This window comes from Pieris rapae, chromosome 11 (assembly GCF_905147795.1).
Source record: "Pieris rapae chromosome 11, ilPieRapa1.1, whole genome shotgun sequence".
NCBI lineage: Eukaryota > Metazoa > Arthropoda > Insecta > Lepidoptera > Pieridae > Pieris > Pieris rapae.
Window position 1 is genome coordinate 2,491,784 of NC_059519.1, and position 25,227 is coordinate 2,517,010.

Below are 25,227 nucleotides of genomic sequence, written 5' to 3' on the forward strand. Positions count from 1 at the left end.
TAAATAAATAGTAAAATTAATTTGCAATGCTTTTGTCCAATTATCGTCGGTTCCTACTGTAGGATTTTACAACAGAAACTAGTGACTAAATATTCAAATACATTTAACAGTTTAAATAACACCATTCGGGAGTTTTTAATGAAGGGATGTGAATTATAAAATCTGCTATAAGTTTAAATGACAGTAAATAAAAGTCTGAGTAATTAGGAATATTTTATTATTAATCGTAGATAGCTTGTAAAATGACGCACAGCGCCAAAGTAACCACCATGATGGAGTCTGTCTTTGTTGGATTGACACCTTGATGAAGTTCTGCAAGACTCTCACCTAAAAACATGAATATCTTTAAGGATTTAGCGTTAGATCGTAAACTTACACTTTTGATATAAGTGGACTATTTTCCTAAACTGTATTGAATTAATTGTCTATGTTCATAAGCCCAGAGGATATAAAAAGTGTGTATAAAGAATTTATGAGAAAAATAACAGTGCATAATACATCTCATATATAAAATGCTCGTTTCACTGTGTTTGTAATTTTTTAATAACCGATTTTCTCGAAATTTTTTGCGCATATGGTTAGGTATGCGAATCGGATAATATCTATTTTTCATCCCCCTAAATATTAAGGGTGGTGAACCCCTAAATTTTATTTTTCACCCCTCTACGATCAACCTATATTTTTGTTTGTTAGTCAAAACTTCTGATTTGAACTCTAAGGTTATAGAGAAAAAGTTAAACCTAAAAAGTTTTCACTCCCAACAACCAAACAGTCTCTGGGGTAGCATAGCATATTCCATGTTGGTATGTACTAAAAAGGTAGGCGAAGTAAAATCACATTAAGAGGAAACATCGTTCGCGGGGACAGCTAGTATAATATAATTCTAGCAATTTAATTACTTTATCTTTCCTAATAAATGTTATATTTTAGCAAAACTATCATGATTTGATACTAATATCATCAATTTAAAAGTGTATCGAAAAATTAAGTATTTTTGTTTTTAGTATTTCACAAAGTATGTCGTTATAATGACATACTTTATTGACGTTACTAGCTACAAAAATAGCAAGTACATGCGAATGATTTTGATGTAAATTGTCATCAATGAAATAACTAAGGTTTTATGCTTAATTTGAATTAGTTAGTTATAAATTAAATGTAAATTAATTAATGATTTTCAATTCATTAATTAATTTACATTTTACTGTTTAGGACCAATTAAAAATAATTAGGTTTACAAAAACCAGTATATATTTAATAATTTATCTGGGTGAAGAGTCTTTAGATAAGTGTCGATATAATTTGACCTTGTTTTTTAAAAACATCAACCAGTAATTAAAGTATAAAAATAGATTGAAAACTTATTAAAATTATATTTAATTAATTAAAACTCAACATTATCCCAAAATACATCGTAAGACGACCTACACAAACTTTAAGAAAAGTAATCATTAAGAAGACGTAATAATGTATCTGTCTCATGTTTTAACCTCCATTATTGTAGTAATTTAATTTAATGAATTATTAATAGTTAACAATGTATTATTAACTATCAATAATTCATTAAGAACTTGTGAAATGTATTCACAAGTTCTTTAAAGGGCTAATTATGTTCGTCATTTCAAAACGCAAGTCAATTATTATGAAAACCACACAAGATTTCAGCAGAAGTAAAATCTATATTTAGTCATTGATACACAGCACTAAAATACTCCACTCGTAAACATATTGTCACACTTGAAAACTCAAGTGGAAAACTAGAGCGTTCAAAGAGAAAACTCGTACGTAAATTACCGAGTTTCATGAAATAATTGCGTGCTCAAGCACTATCGCTATCGATTTGTTTTGCTTGCAAACATGGATTTGATTCGTGTAATCAGAGAACATGTATAGGTACTTAATACACTTGCAAAGCGTGTACATTCTCTAATTATCATTCTCCCTTTGGTTTGAATTCAATATCTCTAAATATTTTTTTTATTAAAAATAACAGTCGGCACATTTTATGTGCCGTATAGACTCGTGGTATTAACGATTCGTTTTTTGAATTTAAAACAAGACATTTTAAATATAGTATAGACATGCCAAACGCGGTTACAGTCTCATACTAGGAATGGATAAAAAATGTTTTAAATTCCGAGTAACAAACACTAGTAAACAGGATTTCTTTTGATATATTTTTTAATGTTTGCTTAATTCTGAAATAATATACTTGGTTTCACAATAGATTACTAAAAACTCAACGGATTTTTTTATTTGTAAAATAATATGCCTCCACTGCTTTATTGCCCCGAGGCCTCGACTTCGGAAATCAACGCATTTTCCCAAAAAATTAAAAAAAAATGTTTTTTTTTATTTTTTATTAAAAAAAAAAAGATTTTTTTTATTTTTTTTATAAAAAAAAAGATTTTTTTTTAACAATATTTGTAAAATAAACTGCCTCCACTCCTTTGTTGTCCCGAGGCATCCGGACCTCCAGGAACTTCAGTATAATTTAAATCCTAAACCTAGAACGTACCCTTTATAACATGTAACATGACATGGGCCGCATCTGGGGCTGGGTGTGGTGCACGAGCGACACTACAACTGTATCTGCCAGCATCATCGCCACGGACTCTCGCCACGCGGAGGACTGAGTTTGCACCGTTTGCTCCAAATTCCGTGCGTACACTGAAATATTTATTTAAAAAACGTGACATATGTATCAGATAGAATGTTCATCTAAGAAATTACTTTAAACAATGGTAATAAAATTACCTATTTATAAGAAAAACTTATTTTAAACCGTATTATAATGAGTTAAAGAAATGTGATGGAAAGAAATTCACATTATAGTGTTGAATATTGAGCCGAATTATTAAGTATTACAGATACGATAAGTATTGACGATTAAAAATGTTGACTAAAGTATTTCCGTCTCTGAACATCATAGCTAAGGAGCTGGCGAGCAAAATATCTATATGATTTGCTCGTGTTTTTAGATTAATTAAATAGCGATAATTATAAGGATTATAACGAACCATGATTGCAACCGCAGTAGCGCTTTCACATCAAAAATAAGATATGTATAATAGACAGAACGGGAACGAAAGAGTCAAAACAGTACAATGACAATGTGTTTGACAATTTTTGTGAATAAGAAGTTTTACAATAGTGGATTTGCTTCTAGGTAATAAAAGTTATCGAGTACAAGGAACTGTCTTTTATTATGTCACACAGCAGTGAGATGTTGCTAACAGCGCGAAATTTACCATAAAATATACAGGATAAAATATAGACAACTTATATTTTAAAAAGAAGGTTAGTCTATGTTTCTGTGCATGATATGGTTGTATGGTTGCCTTGTCTACACGTAAAAAGATTTTACGTTTGTCAAAATAAATGAATACAGAGGAAATAAAACAAAATTCAATGCAACCTTACATTCAGAGTATAGCCTCATTAGAACGTTCATTCAGTTGAGTTGGTAAAAACTATTGGGTTTGTAATAAAACGTTTGGTACAACAAAGCTTGCGCATTTTGTATTTAAATACAACACATTATATGTTAAATTATGATGTAAATATTTAGTATTAAATAATTTATCAGTGGCGCTAACAACGTTTTAAGGTTTGGGCTTCAGACTTCTATAGACAAGCGTGATCAGCCTCATGTGCCTGACGGACGGCGTCGACTTTTAGGATCTAAAGCAGGCTGGTTTACGCAGTTTTCCTTTATCGTTCGAGCGCACATACGCGCACTTAGAAATAAAATCACAGCCGGGAATCGAACCTACGACCTCAGGGGTGAGGATCACATGCTTAAGATTAAAACAAAACTGCTACATTTAGTATTGATATTCTTATTTTTTTAAATTTTCCTATTAAGATAAAACAAACATCGCATTGTATGATTATAAATTTAAATATGAAGTATACACACCTAATACCACCTCTAGTGGTGTCGTCGTTTAATAGGAACTCCCTCCGATGCCAAAGAAGTGAAGGTCCACCCTCCATCTTGAGGCCTCGAACTTCACACCGGAGAGCCACAGTGCTGCCAACTTCACACACCTGCTCTGATACTACCGCACCAGCGCCATCTACTATACGCACCGATACTTCTGTAAATGTTGAATATATGTCAATCTACACTTATACACTTATAAATGTATTTCATGTAGTATGGGGACAAAAAGCATTGTTCAGAAAACAGTTTTTTTTTGTTTTAGATGACAGTTACAGTAATGCGTTATGAGAACATATTATAACAAAAACAACTCACTGCTAAGAATCAAATATAATGAATATTTAATTTGGAATGGCCCAACCATGGACTTAATCATTTTATAAATGAGAATTCAATCGACGTTTAACTTTATTGTTATTGAGAAAAAATTGTATATTGTATATGATTTTGATGTAAATTGTCATCATGAAATAACTAAGGTTTGATGCTTAATTTGAATTGAAGTTTATTTATACCTTTAAGATAGATACCTAAAATAGCTATCCGTAAAATATAACAATAACAAAAAATATATAAATTGGATTTTTAGATGATAAATAGATGATAGATATTGTGTATTGTTTCACACTAATGTTCACATAGGTACTAACTATTTTTATTAATAATTAATTATCGCTGCTTATATTGCTATCTTATAATCTCTAGTCTTGTGTTTCTTGCTTGCTTTATTTTGGTTTAGTTTATTAAGTACTAGTTTATGTTAGTCCCTGATTTGATCCCTTTAAAACTGGGATGGGGTTTGGTTTCGGGTGCTAGTTATGTGTTAGCCCTTTCCCACTGTAAAAAAGATTGGTCGGCCGCAGAGCAGGAAAATAATAAACGACTCAAATATAACTGTTTCCTCTAATTAGAGTAGAGATTCTTGGGCCCTGGGGTTGAAGTGGACAGGCGCTAATTAAAGGTTTAAAATGGCAAATAGTACTGGTGAGCTGGTTCTCTCATCGCTTAACGAATTAGCAAGGAAATGCTGCAAGCGTTAAAGATACAAGGACCAAACTTTTTTTTTAAATTTTTTAGTTGATTTTATAAAAAAAAATCTATAGGAAATTATATTTATTAAAACTTTTATGTTTTAACTAATTATTTATAATAAATCTCATTTATGTTAATTTGGTAATATTTGTTTTATTCTCTTGTATCCTAATTATGTGGTCTAGAATGAGTGCGGCATCTATCGCCTACCATAAGAAATAATAATAAATAAGTCTTTTTTCCTACCCCGCCTATCAAGTATTTAAGTTAAATTAAGTAAGTATTAGTATATTTTATATATATAATAATATATAATATAATAATGAGAAATAAACATCTTAAACATTAACAACGATGTAAACAACGATGAAAGAAACTAATTACAGTACTGTAAATTGCGAGAAAAGTACTTAAATCAACTGTTCTCTATTGAATAAAATTTGTGCGATCGAAGAAAAATACTTTTAAGTATCGCGCTTCGGAAAACGCTAACATGTAAGTTTTGAGACCAGTGTTTTAGTTTTAAAGTGTTTTTGCTTTCACAGTTTCTGTTAGAAATTGACTAGGTATGAAAAGTTAAAACTTATTTTCAATTTCAAGTTTATTGACTTACCATTTACTTAGCTGGGCCATTTATTTTATTTTATGTAATTATAATTTATATTTTTTTATGTAATGGGAAGCAAACGGGCAGAAGGGTCACCTGATGTTAAGTGATACCGCCGCCCATGGACACTCATATTGCCAGAATGCTCGCAAGGGCGTTGCCGGCCTTTCAAGAATTGGTGTACTCTTTTCTTGAATATGTCCTATGTCCAATTAGCTTAGAAATACTTCAGTGGGCAGCTTCCACATACTGGTGGTGGGCGGCAATAACTGTCTTTGAAAACGCTCAGTTGTGGAACGACGGACGTCGAGATGATACGGATGATATTACAGAATATAACGAAAAGCATAAAATATTACACTTGAAAACCATTGTTGTTTCTATTAATACTATGAAGTAACAATTGAAGCAGTCTTTTCAGGAGCGCGACAAATGCATAAGATTTTTTTAACTTATTTTATGAAGGTCCATTTATTAGTCGTGGTACTTCAACGTTTTTTCACTAAATCAATTAACACAGACGAACTTGTATTATTACGAACACAACAACACGAACAGCTCGTGTTGAACTTTATGTTCTATTGATTATTGTCATCTCCAAAAAATGATTTTAATCGCGAATTTAGAAAAAAAACCTCTCACGAGGCTCTTAAGCATTCCAAACACCTTTTATAATTGAATAAGTTTTACTTAGGGATAAAAAAGGGATACTCTTCTTTAATAAAATCCCATAGGCTCTTTTATCTCTGCCTTTTAATAAATTTAAGAAATGTATTAAAGAAAAGCTGTGTGAAAAGGCTTACTATAAAGTTATTGATTATCTAGTTGATAAAAGGGCCTGGGACTAGTGCTGGGCAGGCTACCTCTAATTAATTTGATATATTTGTTTTAAATATTGTTTGATGATTTGCTTTTTTAAAAGAGTACCGAGATTTTTTACGCCGGCTTTTTCTCTCGGCCTACACCCTCTGTCTTCTTTGCCGATGAGTAGATGATGCCTACAGATTCGAATTGATTGACGTGGAATAAGTGATACCTAGATGATCTTATGTTCCAAAATAAACGTATTTTATTTTATTTTATTTTTTAATCTTGTATTCGTGTGAAAGATATTTACCAGGAACTCTCAATGTGACTCTAGCAGTGCGGGGCGGATGGGCAGACAATTGACAATCGTAAAACGCCGCGTCCGTCGGCCGAACTGATTTCACTTCGAGCCGCCAGATGTCAGGAGGTATGAAGCGTGCGGAATACCTAATACAGAAAGATGTATGTTTAAGGGGTAATGTCAACTACTAATGTAGTAAGACTTACATGCAGTCTTCACTAAATAATTAAACGTATTTATTTGTAAATAATGAGAGAAGTGAGGACGTTAAATGTACCCTATATTAATGTGGGATTATATAGAAAAAATCAGCGGTGCTACATGGTATACATCTGTTTCAAGATAATTTGTCAATCAAAAAGGCTAGTAGGTGATCAGCCTCCTGTGCTTGAGACATGCCGTCGACTTTTTGAGTCTAAAATTCTGGTCTAAGATTTATCGTTCGAGTGAATGTTAAATGCACTGATAGTCCATTGGTGCACAGCCGAGGATCAACCTACGACCTCAGAGATGAGAGTCGCGCGCTGAAGCTACAAGGTCAACGCTGCTTAATGCTTTTAATTATGGACTAAAGATCTTCTAAATACTGTTTAAATAATTAAACTGTTCTTTCGACGAACTCATTAGACATAAAAAACTACAGAAAAGTCTTTAAACAAAACTTAAAAGTTATATCGAACTTTTTGTTTTTTTTGCAAATGGATTGGCCTTTTTCAATATAAAAGTCTGTTAAAATATAATAAAAAGGTTAGAAAAATTAACTGACCTGCTATCCGCTGTATAAAGTTGTGTGCCAGTTGTAAGAAGTTCCATGGGCGCCTCATTGCTTTTCCGACGAACCCACGAAACCTTATGAATATTACAAAAAGTTATTTTTGGCTGTAACGGGAAATAAAACTCGAAATAATTATGAAGTGCCTATTAAGTTGGATAAAGATAATATTACGAATGTTTGTCTTTTAAACATAAATTATTATTTTTTATTTAAACTAAGAGTAAAATGAATAAAAAATAAATTAAGTAAAATAAAGCAATTTATTTATATTAAATTGGAATGAAGAAGATCTTGTGGCAATGAAAATGTACGATAATTAAAATAATTCAGCGGACCGACGGATGGCTGAAATACAGTGGACAAAATAAAATACGCGTCGAATTTTAAACCTACTCCTTTGGGAGATGAGGTTAAAAATAGCGCTAAATTGTGTCAAACCTAGCGAAGTAACGACACTTCAACTTCATACGAGTCACTTGGCATGCGTGACTGTAAACTTAAAATTTACGTTTACCACTAATCTTTTAATATTGGCGGCTACATGACAGTATACGCAAGCTAAAATCATATAATAAATCAGGAATGAAAGTATTGACATACTTATTACCAGTTTATCATGTAAGGCGTCCACTTTGCAGTCCATGTAAGCGGTTGATCCCACTAGAGCCTCGATTTCAGGGGCAGCTGCTACGTAAATACTATTGCCGTGGCCAGTCCTGAATTAAAATCACTTGGTTCGTTAAACACTATGTGAACGAGTTAGTTAGTCTTGTTTTCTATTAAATCAGCTACTAAGTTTAATGTTTTAAATATTACATAATATATTACACGTAATAAATAAAACTTTATTCATGACAAAAGGAATCTGATACAATTCATATATCGCTTATCACCTTATCACCATACTAAGGAATCCCTGTATTGTAGGTGACTGGATAACAATTATTCCGTGGTACATATTTGAAATAGTTTAAAATAGTAATATTAGTACAACTTATGTCTTTTACGATATTTTTAGCTAAGAGTTGTTATGATCGTTAGCTGTGATATTAGTTTTTGGAACCTCATATTAATCATATCTTTATTAATTTGATCTTCAAGATTGAAATATATACTGGATGTTCACAAAATCCGCTTACTTATCTTAAATAATTGACAACTGGAAAAATATTTAGTATTAATTAGATGCATTGAACCTTTTAGTCCTGAGCCTCAGATATCAGTTTCTTGATCATTTATTTTATTTTATTGTCCAGTAGCCTACTGTGCCTATGTAGTGTTTCGCAGCCAGAAAACCGGGAATGGGATCGGATCGGTCCTACGACTACATTAAACAACTCCATTTTTGCGTCGTTAGTAAACACACAAACTGTTTGTGTTGAACTATTTTTACATAAGTACATTCAATCTATTGATAGAACGATACGATAATTAAGGTACAATTATTCAATTTGAAGGTAGGACCAGACAATTACAACTTAAAGTAAATACTGGTTCGCCGAAACAATTAACGTCATTAGATTACAGGGAATACTCTACCAACTGCTTCGAGTTTAATTTATTTAATGTTCTGACATACTTTTAACAGACGTAATTAGGTCAGAAAGTTTTAACGTTTTACGTCATTCATATTTGGAAATAAGAAATAAAAAGCGATATAAAAAAAATAGATATTTTACAAATTATTGAGTCTGGCATACTTAATGTTAAATAATTAGTAGCTGTGAAAATCAGCTATAGTGTTTTGTGATTGCGTGTCTTATTACTGAGATTAGGATGTTTTACAATGGATAATTCTTTCCATGTCCATTTTTAACATTCGCTTATAAGGTGAAGGAAAACATCGTGAAGAAACCGGCATGACTTGGTGTGTTAGGCACAGATAGCTGAAGACTTACTGGCCATCAATTACAATTTCTCGATTGAAAGAACTATATATTCATTTTCTATAAAAAAGAACTAAGTACCCTGATAAGTACATAGTTAGATAAGTACTTATCAGGGCACTTAGTTTTTTTATAGCAAATGAACAGGAGCCTCTTCTAAAACTATGTGATATTGCCCACGGACACTGACATTGCCAGAATGCTCGCTAGTGCGTTGCCAGCCTTTCAAGAATCAGTACGCTCTGTTTTTGGCGCAAATTTAGTGGGCAGCATCTGATAGTCATGGGGCGCGACAAAAACTGCCTGAAACGACGACGGAACTACGTACATCGAGGTTATACAGCTGGTTTTTCGTAATCTGCCTTGACGTCCGATTATTTATTTATATTTATTAGTTTTATTAAAATTATCGAAACTACCACTGATTATGGCTCCAATTGTTGACGCGAAAATTATAAGAAAAATGTATGTTATTCTTGTACGACGTTTAATATTTACTTACCTATCATTCCTATGTTGGTGCGTATTTGTATACGTATCAAAGATATAATTGAGCAATGGGGCACTGGAGCCAGTTTCTCCTGGCTTTCGTCTCCTTTCCAGCGCAGCAGGGAGCGGCAAAACTATAGTTGTCACTTCATACGTTGCATTTGCATTATCTACCTTTCTCTTTCTATGCTTTCTACCCTTATCTATAGCACCATTGAAACTTTTTGTTTCATTTAAAACTTCTGAAGTACAGCATTCTTGGAATTTAATAGGAAATAAATTAGATAGAAAGTTATGCATAGAGTTACTGGAGTTGGATTTCGGTTCCAATGTGCCGTGGAGCATTTGGTAGAATTTATTAACTGTTGGTAATGTTTCGTGTATTTGAGATGGTATCGTTGATAAGTCAGCGTCGGTACCTGAAATATTTTCATTTTTTTTTTCTAGAATAAAGTTTAAGAAAGAGTGTGACTTTATATGAATTATAATCTAGCCTTTACTATTATTATGGCTAATATGGCTATGTTGACTTAATCTTTAACAATACTAATAAATAGCTTAAACTAAAGTAATTTTCATTAACGGTCCTAGTGTTATAGAATGTTAGTCAGTCCGAGATACCACAATTTCACTCCACTAGGTTTATAAACTAAAAAGGTTTAGTTATCTTTAGGCGTCTTATTACCGTCTTGTCAAGAAGTTGGATAGCCTCAGCATTAATCATAAAAGTAAACGTCATTCTTTTAATCCTAAAAATATCGTTACATTTTCTATACATCCGATTAAATATTGTTTACTCAACCCAAAATTCAAAGCAAAAGTTATTAGCCTACCCGCTGTTTATGCAGAATGTCATCACTTAACAGATAGAAAAGTAGATAATATACGTTTTGTTTACGATTTTCAATACATAACACAAAATGTCATATATTTGTTTTTAACTCCGGCAGAAAAAATCACTTGGCCTCGGGCGACCTTGATTGGAACACCACGTTGAAAACGTGAAACATCTACATAATCAGTATCATAAAATTCTTGTAAATGATTTAAAAATCGTTACCAAATAAAATAACTTACAAACGACATCTTTCAAATAGAATAATTTTTCCATTTAATCTTTTTAAATTTGTAAAAAAAATCTTAAAGAAGAAAACCTCAAAACACCTACTAGTTTGTAGGCAGCGAGAAAGAACTAAGAATACACTTACCACGGCAAGGTAGAGCAGAAAGCGCGGCTAAGAGGAGTGCCGCAGTGGCTGGCGCACACATCGCTACATCCTCATCACATCTGTCAACAATTATATTATATTATATATGCCATATATTTTGGACATAGCATCCGAGGGAACTGAGACTAGAGGAGAAACTCTTGGGCCGTGAGGTGCACACGCACTAAGTACACGCCTGGTAAATACCAGGTACCGGTGACTTCAAGGCTGGTGGTGATAATGTGTGATAACACAAAGAATAGGTATCGCACTATAGCGAGGAAATTCTGAAACATTATATGTACACTGACACGAGCCAAATTTTTTTTAATGTTCTATTCATCAACTTCGAATTATTATTATTACTACTAACTAGGTCTAAATTTTATAAACGTACATCTGTGCGCTCTAATAATTAATTAATCTTAGTTTATATATTGTTTCTCAGTAAGTGAATTATGTATGCAATTCTTATGAGAAATAAAGTTATTCTTAACCTTAACATTAAATATTGTAAATACACATCCCTTATGCTGGATGATGTTCATGACTTTCTTATTAGTTTCTGAAGTTATAGACATAACTTCTATTACAAAAATTACCTATCAAAAAAATATACTAAATTATTTTACTAATGGAAGCAATGATAGAAGATTCTTGCTCACCAATGGGGCTGGAATTACTACGTTTTGTAAGCACCAATGATTTATTAACTTAAAGGTTCAAAAACTTCTTTATCTAAATATTTTGAATCTTGTCGATTCAAACTTGTATATCTGATACAGATACCGGCCAAAATTAAAGTCGACTTGAAATGAGACACAGAATTTTAATTATGGAAATTGACAGATGGGAGTGTAAGTCAAACGGAAATTAATTCAATCCTCAAAAGTCAATATCCAACAATACCTTCATTTAATTTGCGAATATTAATTAAAAATTATGTGAAAGGGGTCAATTCTGACATCTTTATGAGAATTATGGTAATGCTCGGTTATTTAATTACTGTATAATGAGTCGATAATTGTTTTCAATGTTGAAAATGGATTGGGATCTTTGTTCATTGAAATATATGCGCCAAATTGCTTCGGGAATTATGCTTTAAATTTTATACATAATTTAACAAAAACTATTTTATTTTTGTGCAAGTGTTTAATATTTTACAAAGATGAAAATCAAAATTTTTTTTACAAACTAAACTGATTTTAACCGAACGAAATGTACATTTTAAAGAGTTAATAAAATTCAGACATTCCATTAAAAAAATAATTCGTTCAACGGTTACTTTCTATGGCGCTTCAGGACATATCTGTATCATTTTTAATAGAGAAAGACAGAGTATCCATCCATATGTCCATCTATTGGCTTTCTGTATTTTCCGTAAAAGCCAGAACACACACACACACGATGAGTACCTCAGATATAAATGAAAATTATTAAATATTGAAATATCGATGTAATACGTGAATGGATTTGATAGATCATTGATTTGATTTAGAATGTCTAAAGTACCCACTATTCATTAAAAATTAAAATGTCGTTGGCAGTTTGAACATTAACTCCGGTATAACGACGTTTTGGGATATTACCATATTATATCGCCACTAAACGTAAAGATAAAACCAGCGCCGTTAAAAGCATTGGTCACCTCACGTTTTATCATTTTTGGGTATTCGATACACAGGTTTCTTTTAGATGCCTTCGTTTAGTGTATAGCCATATTTATTTGATCATATAGAATAAAAAATAGTTGAAATAGATTACAAATTACTAATAAAATGTTTAGATCAATCAATAGCATAATTTGGACAGAACTAAGTATTTTTATTCAATTTAATGGCTCTATAGCGGCCATGAGTAATTTCTGCTGCAAGTCCGTGTTATTTACGATTACGATTGCAAATAAATATCCCGAATTCTGATACCTTAGGGAACTAAAAGTTTCTCTCAAGATGTACACTTTTAGGAAAGATTTACAGTCTTATTATTACTAACTATTAATTTATTAAGAAAATATCACAAAATCGGTAGGAATTTTGTGTCATAGCAAGTCCCCGCTAGATCGCCTAATTTTTAAATCAAATCATTGATTCTCCAAAATGTTGGTATACGTGTATTGTGAATTCGTTGCATACATTACATTGAAATGGTACTATAAATTGTTAAATAGTAAAGAAATGACAAAAGAAGATAATACAAATGTCAAGTCAATTAGCCTTTATTTTATTGTAAATGCCATTATTATAGTTGGGATTGAAACATTAAGTCTAAGTCTCTAAGATCTAAATAACTTTTATACGAGTCTTCTTAATAAATACGACTTTAACCAATTTATGGTATATAAATCTTTTGATACAAATCGTGAAAGCAGGTGATTCATGCCAAGGATCAAGAAAGATATAGAGGCTTTTAACAAAGAATGGGTTAAGGGTCATGGATGAAATGTTAAATAAGAACAAAAATCCGAACTTAACCCTCTGCGACGGCTGGTCGCTTTGACCTTAATAGCCATTCAATTTCAGGCCATTTTTCGTTTGATATATGTTCGCTTTTTGCAAGGCTTTAGGAAGTATAGTTTTAGTACGTACTCTGTATTTCTCAATAACGAAGTTATAATGGGAAAACATCCAAAATAAATGGTCATTCGCTATACTTGGGTTTTTACAATGATTGCATTTCAATCGGTGCCGCAGATATGTGTTATGTTAGCGTACTCTAAATTTCTACTTCACTTACATATAATTTTATATACCTACGTTTTTTTAGTATTTTCGTTAATGTTTTGAGTGCGTGTTTATAAACGTTCCTTCTTTATTTCGATTTATGAAATTTATTAATATATTTATTTAATTCAGTTTTTTCCTACTATTGATTGAAATAATTTGTAACACGTAATGGTATCTTTATTTGTGTATTTTGAAACCTGTTCAGTACTTTACCTTATGTCACATATTTTTCTTTATCAGACAAGCCAAATCAAATTACGGATGAATAAGAAATTACTAAATATATTTTCTTGAAGGCTCATGTATTCTTTCAGATCAAAGATGTCTACAATTGTATTGTAGTTTATTTATAGAAACACAATTTTATTCATGATTTAGCATTACGGCCTTCTAGTCGATTAGTAACATGTGTATGGAGAAAAAGTATGAGACGAAAGCTGTGAGACCCTCGTATTTCTTTGCTGAGCAGGATTTAGCGAATATTTGCGGACAAAAAATAAAAGATACATTTGTTTGAGATAAATATTTTTGTCGGATTTTCATGTTCGGATATTTTCTTCTTTAGATATTGTTACCAGACTTATTATGTATTTTTGTGCTAAAGCCGTGTCCTAGATATTTTCATATATTGATTAAATATTTAAAACAAACTAGAGCATAGAATCAACAAAAAAAACTGTAAATAAGAAAAAAGAATAGATAAAAACATTTATACTCCAAAATCATTTCCAATATGCACATCGACCTTTCTTGACCAAAAATTATACCGCAGAGAGACTCAGCGGTCAGAGGACTCGCCAATGCGCTGCCAGCCTTTTAATAATTGTTAAGCTCTTTTTTTTCTATAAGTCGAATTGTTTCGGAAATATTTAATTTCATAATGGTGGTGCGCGGAAAAAACACGCCTTAATTTACTCTCAATATAATAACTATCAAACTAAATAAAATTACAAATAAATAAATCAGTGGCGCTACCTCTTTTTTTGTTTTCTTGATTGAATGGAATAGGCAAGTATGTCATCAGCCTCCAGTGATACACGCAGTCGACGTGTGTTTGACTGTCTGTTTTTTGATAGTGTAAGAAAACCCATTGGACTCAATACATTTTCTTTTGCAGCTAGGACAGATTTGTCTTTATTTAGAGCTATGGATTCTAGCGATAAAGCATTGTATATATTAAACCTTATCATACATTTTAAAGCTGCATAACTCCATTATAAAACAATTAAATAGGAATTGGATTTCAGATTGAACGAACTCTATTTTACGTTAAAATATTATTCATATTCGCGAACAAAGCAACAATCTAAATCGTAAAATATGGCGAACTTTTTACTATTGAATTTTGTACAAAACCATTAATCACCAATTTTTACATCGCTGTATAATACTAGTATAAAATAGTTTTAGATTAGTAAATATTTATTATATGGTACTGTTATATAGTTTTATTGTAATAAGCTTCGCAATACAGCGAAGAAATCCTGGTAATGTTAAGGACCAAACATTTTAAATTTGTTAATTCATTTTATCTATCAATTTTAATTATTATTATTACTATGTAGGCAAGGGTATTGTCTGTATATTTGTGTGTAAGATTTTTTTATTTTTTATTTTAGATTAGATTTAAAAATGATCAAAAACAGATTCAGATCTGAGGCCAAAGAGGTTGTAGGGCAACTGATTTTTTTTATAAATGCTGCTGCAGTCGTGGTCGAAGAAAAGTGCCCAATTAAATAACATGAAAGCATTTAAGACTTAAAATAAGTTAAAAATAACGTTTATAATTTATGGATGATGAGTAGTTTTCAGGTTAAATGTCCGAACACCTGAAATTCCCGTCGCCCGTTCGTCCCATCTGGTATTTTGCTTTAAAACCGTTTAAGTTAATTTATTAGAAACAAAAGCAAATCGCTTTGACGTTACAAGAGCAACTGTTACCATCTAATGCCGCTGTTTTCAATGACGCCTGTGGGAAATAGACATCGACATGACCGGAAGCTTTTGCAGATGGGAATACCTATTTTATGAAAATCGGATAATCCGGGTTCTATTTTCGAAATAGCCGTAAAACTCTTGATGTATTTGTACATATCGTGTAAGTTGTACGTAAAATAAATTCTAAGTAATACTTCGAGTAGTTGCATCATAGATTTACCTGTTCCGAAACAAACTCCCGAGTTTCACAATATTTTAAGTAGGGAAATGCATTACGCAATAAAATACACAAAAATGCATGAATAAATGCATTTTATATTGAACTGGGGGAAAGAGATGCATATAGATAAAATGAATTTAACAAAGATATCCTCATATGATAAGTCTGTGGCTGTATTGAAGGATATGAATTTTTGTACTGCATCTTCTATACGTCCTATATTTGTCCTATATAGTCCTAAACAATATATAGACTTTCAGCACCACCAGTACTAATCTACTAAGCGAAAATTATCTTTATTTGGGTCAACGGGCAGGCAATCGACCCTGACTTTGCAAATAAACAATTAATGTAGTTGAAAGTCGAAAGTCGAATATCAGAATACCAAAGTATATAAAATTAAATTCAAAAGTTGGACTTGGAAACTGCATCGATAACACAAGTAACAAGTACTTGGTGAAATATGTGAAAACTTATACGCGAGGACATATGAAAGTATACACAATAATTCCCCGCTTTTAATGCAAATGTGATTTCAGGGTTGCCAATCTTGAATATATAGCTTTTGTGGAACAACATTCTTATCAAAATTTGAGCTCGTGGTGAACCTGTCAACTTTGACAGAATTAATTTACAATCTTTTTAATTTCCTTAACAACACAGTGATGGCTTCAGAGTACGACTCTCACTAACGCACTTTGTGTTTATGTGCGCATTTAACATCCGCTCGAACATTGAAGGAAAACGCGAGGAAACCGGCTTGCCTTAGGCCCAAACAGTCGACGGTGTGTGTCAGGTACAGGAGGCTGATCACCTACCTATTAGATTGATAACTGATCATAAAACAGATACAGAAACCTGACATGATAAAGGATACCAGGGATTTTTACAAAACCTAACATAGAACGTAAGAAATAATGAGTAAATGTTGCATGCTTAACAACACCCGTTGTAAACAACTACATAATTCAGTATATAAATCCAGACTCACCGCAAACTATGCCATATGTCAAAATCATACTTCGATAAGTCTGTACCCAGAATTATACACAAAAAAATGCAATAAAACTACCAAAAAACGTATACCATCAAAGTTTTGTTGGCAACCCTGTCGCAGAACTCTCTTCCTATATTCTAAGGGACATGCTCGTATGGACTGATAAAGCCTAGCTTTATAACTGCATTTGAAAGGACTGAAACTCTGCCAAGAGATTACGATCATTTATCTGTAGCTCAACTGTACTGTAGGTACAACTAAGTGACTAGCGATTTACTAGCGCGTGTGTACGCCATTTTAAAATCCATTTTAGAATAATTTAGCATATTTTTATCATTACTAAGAAGTTATCGTATCAGTATGGTGATTTTACTATCTATAAAATAATAATCAGTTAAGCAGTTTACGTTTATATAATTTTATTTATCTGTTTAAAACTATTAATTAGATTAAATACTTATAATTATAATAATGATATCTTATAAAAACTTCCACACAAGAAAGAGTTTTGGACTTGTTTGTTAGTTTGGTAGACACAGATAGACAAAATATTCACCAATTCAACTTCTCGGGAAACACTTTTACTTTGATTTTTGATGTGTATATATTTCATTGCATCAAATATAAATGTAAAGAGTTGCCGCATTTGGGTAGACCGTAATGGTAACTTTTGTCAAAACAAAACTATGTGCAAAGGGAGTTAAAAAAATACACATTTCCTTAATGTTTTTAGTGAAATTGTTTGCTGATCTTATGAACTGCATAACATGGCCAACTCCATCGAGTTCATAAGTCGTAGAATTTTCCTCATGTATATTCACCAGTCCTGTCATGGTGAGATAAGCATTGCGAATGCTAACACCTCGTCACTCCTCTATGTTTGGAATTTCAATTTACTCTGTGCACTGCAATTTAGTCTTCGAAACAGACGTTAACAAGTAGGTATCTATCGCCTTTGGGAATAAATTAAATAATTTGAAAAGGGAACGTGCTGATGAATAAGAACCTTAGAATAAGCAAAGGTTTTATTAATTATTAAGAAAGCGAAGGTCATAAAATTCCAAATTCAAAAAAGGAATCTAAAAAATGAAATCTTCTGTGTTATCAGGTATAGTTTAAGGATACGATTAACGATTGTAAACATAATATATTTTGCTACATATACATGTATTAATAAGCAGTGTCTATATATATAGAAATATATATTCGACCAAGAATATTGAATTTAGCAATTAGCTTTTGTATTGGTCTTAATATAATAAAAACAACTATTTAAAAATCAGTATTTTCCTACAATTCACAACACTTAATTAAACTTTTTTAAATAGCTACGAGTTCACAATCTTATTTATTCAATTGGTACTAAGCAACTGTATAAAACTGTATATTTGCCAAAAACATTATCGTCCGAGCGTTGGAGCCCGCGCCAAACGTTCCGAACAATAAATTTGGACGGGTTAGATACCTGTGAGCTGTGACCAACGCTGGCCGTGTTCCCGTCAAGAGACGTCGTTTATAACATTTCGGCCTATAGGGATAGCTCTGAACGATTTATTAGATCTTTTTTAACTGCGGCGGAACTGAAGTGGCGGAAGCGGAAGTTCCACACTTGTTCGATTTTTTAATGGAATTGGTGATTTTTTTTCACGCGTATTTAGTACTACCTCAAGATATAACATCGTGATTAAACTGGCATTTCAGTTAGTAATCGGCATGTGTCCGGCTCAGAAGGTTAATCACTTGTCTATTACAAACAAATGGCCACGAAAAAGGGACATAAACCCAAAACTTATACGAACTTATTAATTTTAGATGCACTGCTTATTTAAATATGTAAATATAGTAAAAATATAAATGTTGACCTAAAAAACATATTGACGAATACATGAGTTGATTGAGCGACTATATTAAGGCTGTAGAAATAAGAAGTAAAAACAATGGCGCTACAAGCGGTTTTTACGTCTGGGCCTCAGATTTTTGTGTATGTTACATGATCATGTCAATCTAATAGATCAGCCTCCTGTGCCTGACACATGCGATGTTTTCTGTCACCGTTCGAGCGAACGTTAAAAATAAAACGAAAATAATTTTACTATGGAACACGTATTACTTATTACACTCATCAAAACTCAAACTCAAACTCAAAAATATCCTTATTCATATGGGTAAGTACACTTATGAACGTCAAAAAAACAAATTGAATTAATTGTAAATTTATATTTACTACCAGTTCGCATCGGAAAAGAAGTCATACAAAATGACTATGGCATACATAGATAGAAAAAAGGAGGTAGATACAGTCCGCTCTCTTTATTTGTATTAAATTAAAAAACCGCCAACTTAAAGAAGTAGTGCCACATTTAAAACAATAATCCCAGTTGAAAGCTATAAGAAAGATTTGAATCGTTTCGACTCCAACACAATCACTCACAGGAAAAAAACTAGACCATCGATCTAAAGCCGAGAAACAATAGCAAACCACAATTGCATTTTCCAATATGTACGAACAACCACAATGAAAACTGGAGTTTTTCACATTTACCTTCGCTATTATTCAGCGGTTGAAATAATGAGTTTCACTATGTCACCCTGGATGTTAAGGAATAGAGGTTTACAATTCTAATTACGTATACTGTCAAACAAATTATAAAATGAACAATTTGTAGGAAATATGTCACATTACCTTGGGTTCAAGCTACAGAACACCTGTATTGAGGATGTCAGTTCCTTTTAATATATAATTAAGATTAAGAAAACTAAAATGTTTTGTATATTTCAACTAATAAAATTTAATTTGTATCTAATATATATAATTCTCCTGTCACGGTGTTTGTAATTCAACAACTGCGATATAGCTTGACCGAATTTTGTTAAAATATGTGCTATTTTTTATCCCCCTATTTTTTAATGATATAACATACTTAAATACATACAAACCTTAATATCCACCCCTCTATGTAGCCTTTACTCGCTTTATTTAATATATGAAGAGAGGAAATTACCAGCTATGAAGTCGAGAAGAATACGAGGCGGCATTTCTTCTGTCAAATCTTTCCTTCTTTTATTAAGTCTTCTTTTATTTTATTTTTTATATTAAGAATATGATGATAAAGACATACTGTCAGCATTATAAAAAACGTCAAATCCTACGACGATTCTCTTTCAGCAGTAGACTCCTGATAGAATCAGTAAAATGTCATGGGCCATAATAAAACTTTATTCATGACAAATTGAATTAACGGTGGTCCCCTTATTAAGGAGCACCTGTGATGTGAGTGATTAGCGACCCGCCCCGGCTTCGCGCGGGTGCAATGCTGATACTAAATACACTACAGAAAATCTGTGAACGTTGTATATAAAAATGTGGGTCATCCATAAGTGATAGACATATACTATCACGGACTTTTCTGTAGACCTTTTTAATGTGTACAATACTTAGTACATTAGGTTCAGCCTGCGTTTGCAATGTAATCGGAAAAAATGTAATTATTTACTACATCACATTAGAAACCTCAAAAATAACAGTACTTCTCCACTATTTAATGGATGTTATTATACATATAAACCTTCCTTCCTCCTTCCTTCTTGGATCACTCTATCTATTAAAAAAAACCGCATCAAAATCCGTTGCGTAGTTTCAAAGATTTAAGCATACAAAGGGACATAGGGACAGAGAAAGCGACTTTGTTTTATACTATGTAGTGAGTATAACATTTTTATTTAAAGAAAAAGTACTTAAATCCTTATCAAACAAAAATTGGTTAAGACCTTAAGTATGCGTATATTATGTGTATAGGTGTGTTTGCGTATACAATATTTGGGATCTTAAAGTACTTCCAGATGCCTCTGTAGAGTCGAAATCCGAAACACCTGGTTTTGTGAGTTTATTGTAAATCTTGTATTTTATCGTATATTAATTATTCTATAGTTATACAGTATAACTTATTAGAACATTGAGACAAATAACTTAATTAATTGCTATAATAAATAATAAAATATTATACTATATATAGGTAGTATTAATATATAATATTCCGTTGATTATGACAGTGAATTATGTTTGAATCATAATATTATACTTAGGAATATAGGGTCTATGTAGAACGCACCGGTGAAACCAAATAAGTAGAAAATGTATTTTCGTGTAACCTAAAAGGATGAACGAATTCAAGCGTTCTTTTTTCTAACCAATTTCATGTATAATTTATTCACCAACTTTCCTAGATTCCTACCGCAGTATTGCTAAATATTTTATTGCGGGTAAAACTAAAATGCTCTACCCTATGTATTCTGGAAAAACACTCTTACATACGGTAATAGCTATTTTATTGAAATTTATAATATATATATATTTTAACATGATTGCTTAATATTTGCAAAATCAAAATTATTAATTCATAACTTAATCAACACTAATTAATGTCAATAAATATTTAATGTTTCTAAATTTACATTTACTACCTATTAAGAAGAACTAGAAATAAACACTTTCAAATCACACTTAAAGTTGCCAAGTTTCTATTGTTGAGAGGCACATCCTATCAACAATTGCAGCACCTATCAACAACAGCATGATTTATAAGATTAAGCGTGCGGTTATCAACTGAAGTCGTGAATTTTAATCTCGGCTGTGATAAATTGATTCATACTTCTATCTTGTCAATTTACATACTGAAATGATAGTGTATTATAAATTTTGACTGCTAGGCCGTATTATAAATTTTGACTGCTAGGTTTAGCAGTCAAAATTTATAATACGGTGCGTGTGAGACACCGCAGACTTAGGGCCTGTATCACAATGTCCGGATAAGTTCCAAATAAGCTATTTGTTACTTATTGGTTGGATAAACAGTATTTTTGCGTTTCACGACTGTCAGATAGCGTCATGAAATGCGAAGTATCTTATTCCGAACTTTTATCTTTCGAATAATTTGTGTTGCATAGCTATTTGGCACTTTATCAATACATTGTGAAACAGGCCCTTATAGTTCCTAATTTTATACTAAAAATAACATACTACATCTTCTATTATATGGATAAAAACTTAGAATTCTCTGATGAGGTTAATTTTTATAACTACATTCTCAAGTGTACAATTAACAACTATCTGTTGTCAGCGACTTCACTGTCTCAGTAATGAAGATAATATGTACCACTGTTTTATATCTCAACAGTAAAAAAATACAGGTACAAACTCCTCTGATTTCATACCTATATATACTTGCGAGCTTGTAACAAACCACTATTTAAAACCAGCTGCCCCCTAGCGTGTTTCCAAATCAATTGGACTTAGGATCCTTTAAGAAAGAGCACTCTTCTACCAAATCTCTTATAGGCCTCCAACGCATTTGCGAGCCTTTCGGTATTATGAGTGTCCATGGTCGGCGGTATTACTTAACATCAGGTAAGTCTCCTTTTATATAAAAAATAACTAATGTCTCATAAACTCTCGAGAATGCTTACCACTCTTTAAGATAGCCCTGTTGTGATGATTTGATTTATAGCGTATATTAGTAAACCCCTGTGCTAAATTGTATATAATATATGGACGACAAGTGTTTTTCGACCAATAAAGTATATAGATATGAATAGATGTTTAAATCCAAAAAGATCCGAAAATTTTAAATGAGAAACTATATTCTTCCAGTAATTATTACTCTAAAGGAATCATATATTTCAAATAAAGAATATCACTTGTTCAATATTGTTTCGAAGCGCTTCCGTTATCAGCTGTAATAACAGAGTTATGGCCTATTTTTATACATCGTAAAGTGCTCATGTAATGTCGAAGGATTCTAAGTTTTATTTCGAAAGATAAAATAATGATTATAAATCGATGGGATTCTAAAGCTCAATTCTCAAATGTTACTGTCTCTTCTATGTACCAAAATATGGTAGTTTTACATTATACTACGCTGTCGACTAAGTGGTACTTGAGTTTTCGTGAGAAGAAATGGAGCAGCTGGTACTATTTACTTTACTTACCTACATAAATATTAATAGTAATTAGTAAGAAGTGAAAGTGAAGAAAGTATGGTATAAGATTTAGTTTCATTCGGTGTCGAGACCATTCCTTAGTCCTAGCGCTTTAAGGCTTTTTAAGGAAATAGGTTAGTCAAAAGGTTAGTCGACGTCACAGGAGACCGAAGAACTGGCAGCTACCTCGGACAATTAATTAGTCTAGCTATGCAAAGGGTAACTCTGGCAATATCTTCGGAACCTGTCCTAAAAGGACTCAATTAAAATATATTTTATAGTTGTTATATTTTAAGGTTAGTGATTGATTTTTGTGACATAGTTCAGTAAATTTTTTTCATTTGTACTTTCTAAAAAAAGAAGTATGATTTTTGAAAGTTGCATAAATGGACTGTATGTGATAGAAGAAGAAAAAGTAAAAGAAGTGGATAAGTTTGGTATACTTGGGCTGTTTGTTTACTCAAGATGATATGACTTGTCATGACTGCGATATCGAAGCATAATTGAATGCTGGAACGAAAGGAGAAACATATGAATTCCTTTAAGTGCATCCAAGAAAGTTGATATTCAACTTTTTTTTTATAGAACGAGGGGCAAACGGGCAGGAGCTCATCTGATGTTAAGTGATACTGTCGCCCATGGACACTCAATGCCAGAGAGCTCGCGAGTGCGTTTCTGGCTTTTAAAAATTGGTACGCTTTTCTTGAAGTACCCTAAGTCGAATTGGTTCGGAAATACTTCAATGGGCAAAAAACTGGCAAAACTTAGAAGTATGCATATCCTAACGTGAACAAACGGCAGGGTCGCGTAAAAAAGTATATGTGGGGTACCATATAATATTAGCAATAGTGAGATATGAACAGTGTGGTATTAAAGACGTAGTGACAAGAATACAAAAGGGAATCTTTAGGTGGCCGTGTTGAAACGATTAATCAGAAGCGGCTTACGAGTATAAAGCAACCGTAGATATTGAGTTTTGGTCGTATAGGCCTTGTCGAACATACCTAAACTAAATCCAGGACGTACCACAGAAGAGATAGCAACAGTTCCCAAAAATTATAATAAATACTATACATAAAAAATTGTTGCAAGTCTTATACAGAAAAATCTGTTAAATGTATAATTTTAGGTCAGGCGTGAAATGTTCATCTCTTAGGTTATTAGTTCTTGCCCTGATTGTCCCCTTAATTTTCTCTATATGTTCTCATTTACCCGATTTGTCGTGAGTAATCGAAATGTTTTATATCTAAAATCAATCACGTGGGTCGGGCATTGATTGATCACTGAAACAGATACAGAAATCTTAAGACAAAGGCTTCTAGCTAATGCTTTTTTACCTTAATGTTACAAAACAAGATCACCCAGTTTGACGCAACGCCAGTGCGAATTACAAGTTACATTTCAAGAAGTTGCAATACTTTTCTTGGCAACCGTCCATGCCAATTTGCATGGGTTTTGATTAAAATTTCACAAGTTTCGTGAAGAAATGGAAGTTAAATTGTTAAATAATGGTACGAAAGAGTATTATTTAAATTTGTTATTTGAATTTTGTTGCAATTGTATCTCTTTAAAGAGTCGTGTTCGATGTCAATCAATGTTTGATATTTTTCACTTTATATAATTTTCAGTAAAATAAAACAAGAAACGAAATAAATAAATAAGAAATCATATAGTGTCATCATTATTATTAGAAAATATTATGTACAAAGTCACGTATCTTTCATGAATCTTTCACTTCCTATGTATTAGTGTATTAGAGCGACAATGTTACAATTGGTTTATTACGTTGTTCGTGCAATTTGCGATGGTTTAATGGAAAAATGTTATATTGTAAATTATAATATAAATTAATTATTTAAATATGTTCGACGTCCTCGCTCCTGTCGACGCTCCTGGAAACACAAACTGGACAGTAAAACTGTCCAGTTTGTGTTTCCACCACACCAACTTCTTTCTATTTAAGATTATGTGAATAATAAAAAATAAAATAATCTCGTATATGTTAGATATCTGGGATTATAAAATTTTATTTTATTCTTATATATGTTACTGTTAGACACAAAAAAAAATTGAAATTAATCCATAACTTTTAATGGAGCATAACGTTCAGTGATCATGTTTATATGACTACTAGATGAACAGCCCTTTGAGTCTAACAACATGAAATCGAACCAAGGACTATATACTAGCAACGGAGCTGAGGCGGTAAAGATACATACATGTATATCCATTCATTTTTCTTTCACGATATTTTTATAATTATAGTATAAAAATATCGTTATAGAAAAAGCTATGCAGCGATAAAGCTTTGTGTAA

At 32.0% G+C, this 25,227-nt stretch overlaps 1 protein-coding gene across 1 annotated transcript in view; it reads right to left on the minus strand.

Annotated features, from left to right (window-relative positions):
• Positions 1-200: 200 nt before the first annotated feature.
• LOC110996911 overlaps positions 201-25,227 on the minus strand; it is a 35,397-nt gene continuing 10,370 nt past the window's right edge. The window contains exons 2-9 of the mRNA XM_022264812.2: positions 11,055-11,134; positions 9,860-10,265; positions 8,079-8,187; positions 7,463-7,545; positions 6,706-6,842; positions 3,923-4,103; positions 2,519-2,670; positions 201-327 (exon numbers count right to left, since the gene is read on the minus strand). Coding sequence (XP_022120504.2) covers positions 221-327; positions 2,519-2,670; positions 3,923-4,103; positions 6,706-6,842; positions 7,463-7,545; positions 8,079-8,187; positions 9,860-10,265; positions 11,055-11,115 — 1,236 coding nt within the window. The 5' untranslated portion in view covers positions 11,116-11,134 and the 3' untranslated portion in view covers positions 201-220. The remainder of the gene's footprint in view (positions 328-2,518; positions 2,671-3,922; positions 4,104-6,705; positions 6,843-7,462; positions 7,546-8,078; positions 8,188-9,859; positions 10,266-11,054; positions 11,135-25,227) is intronic.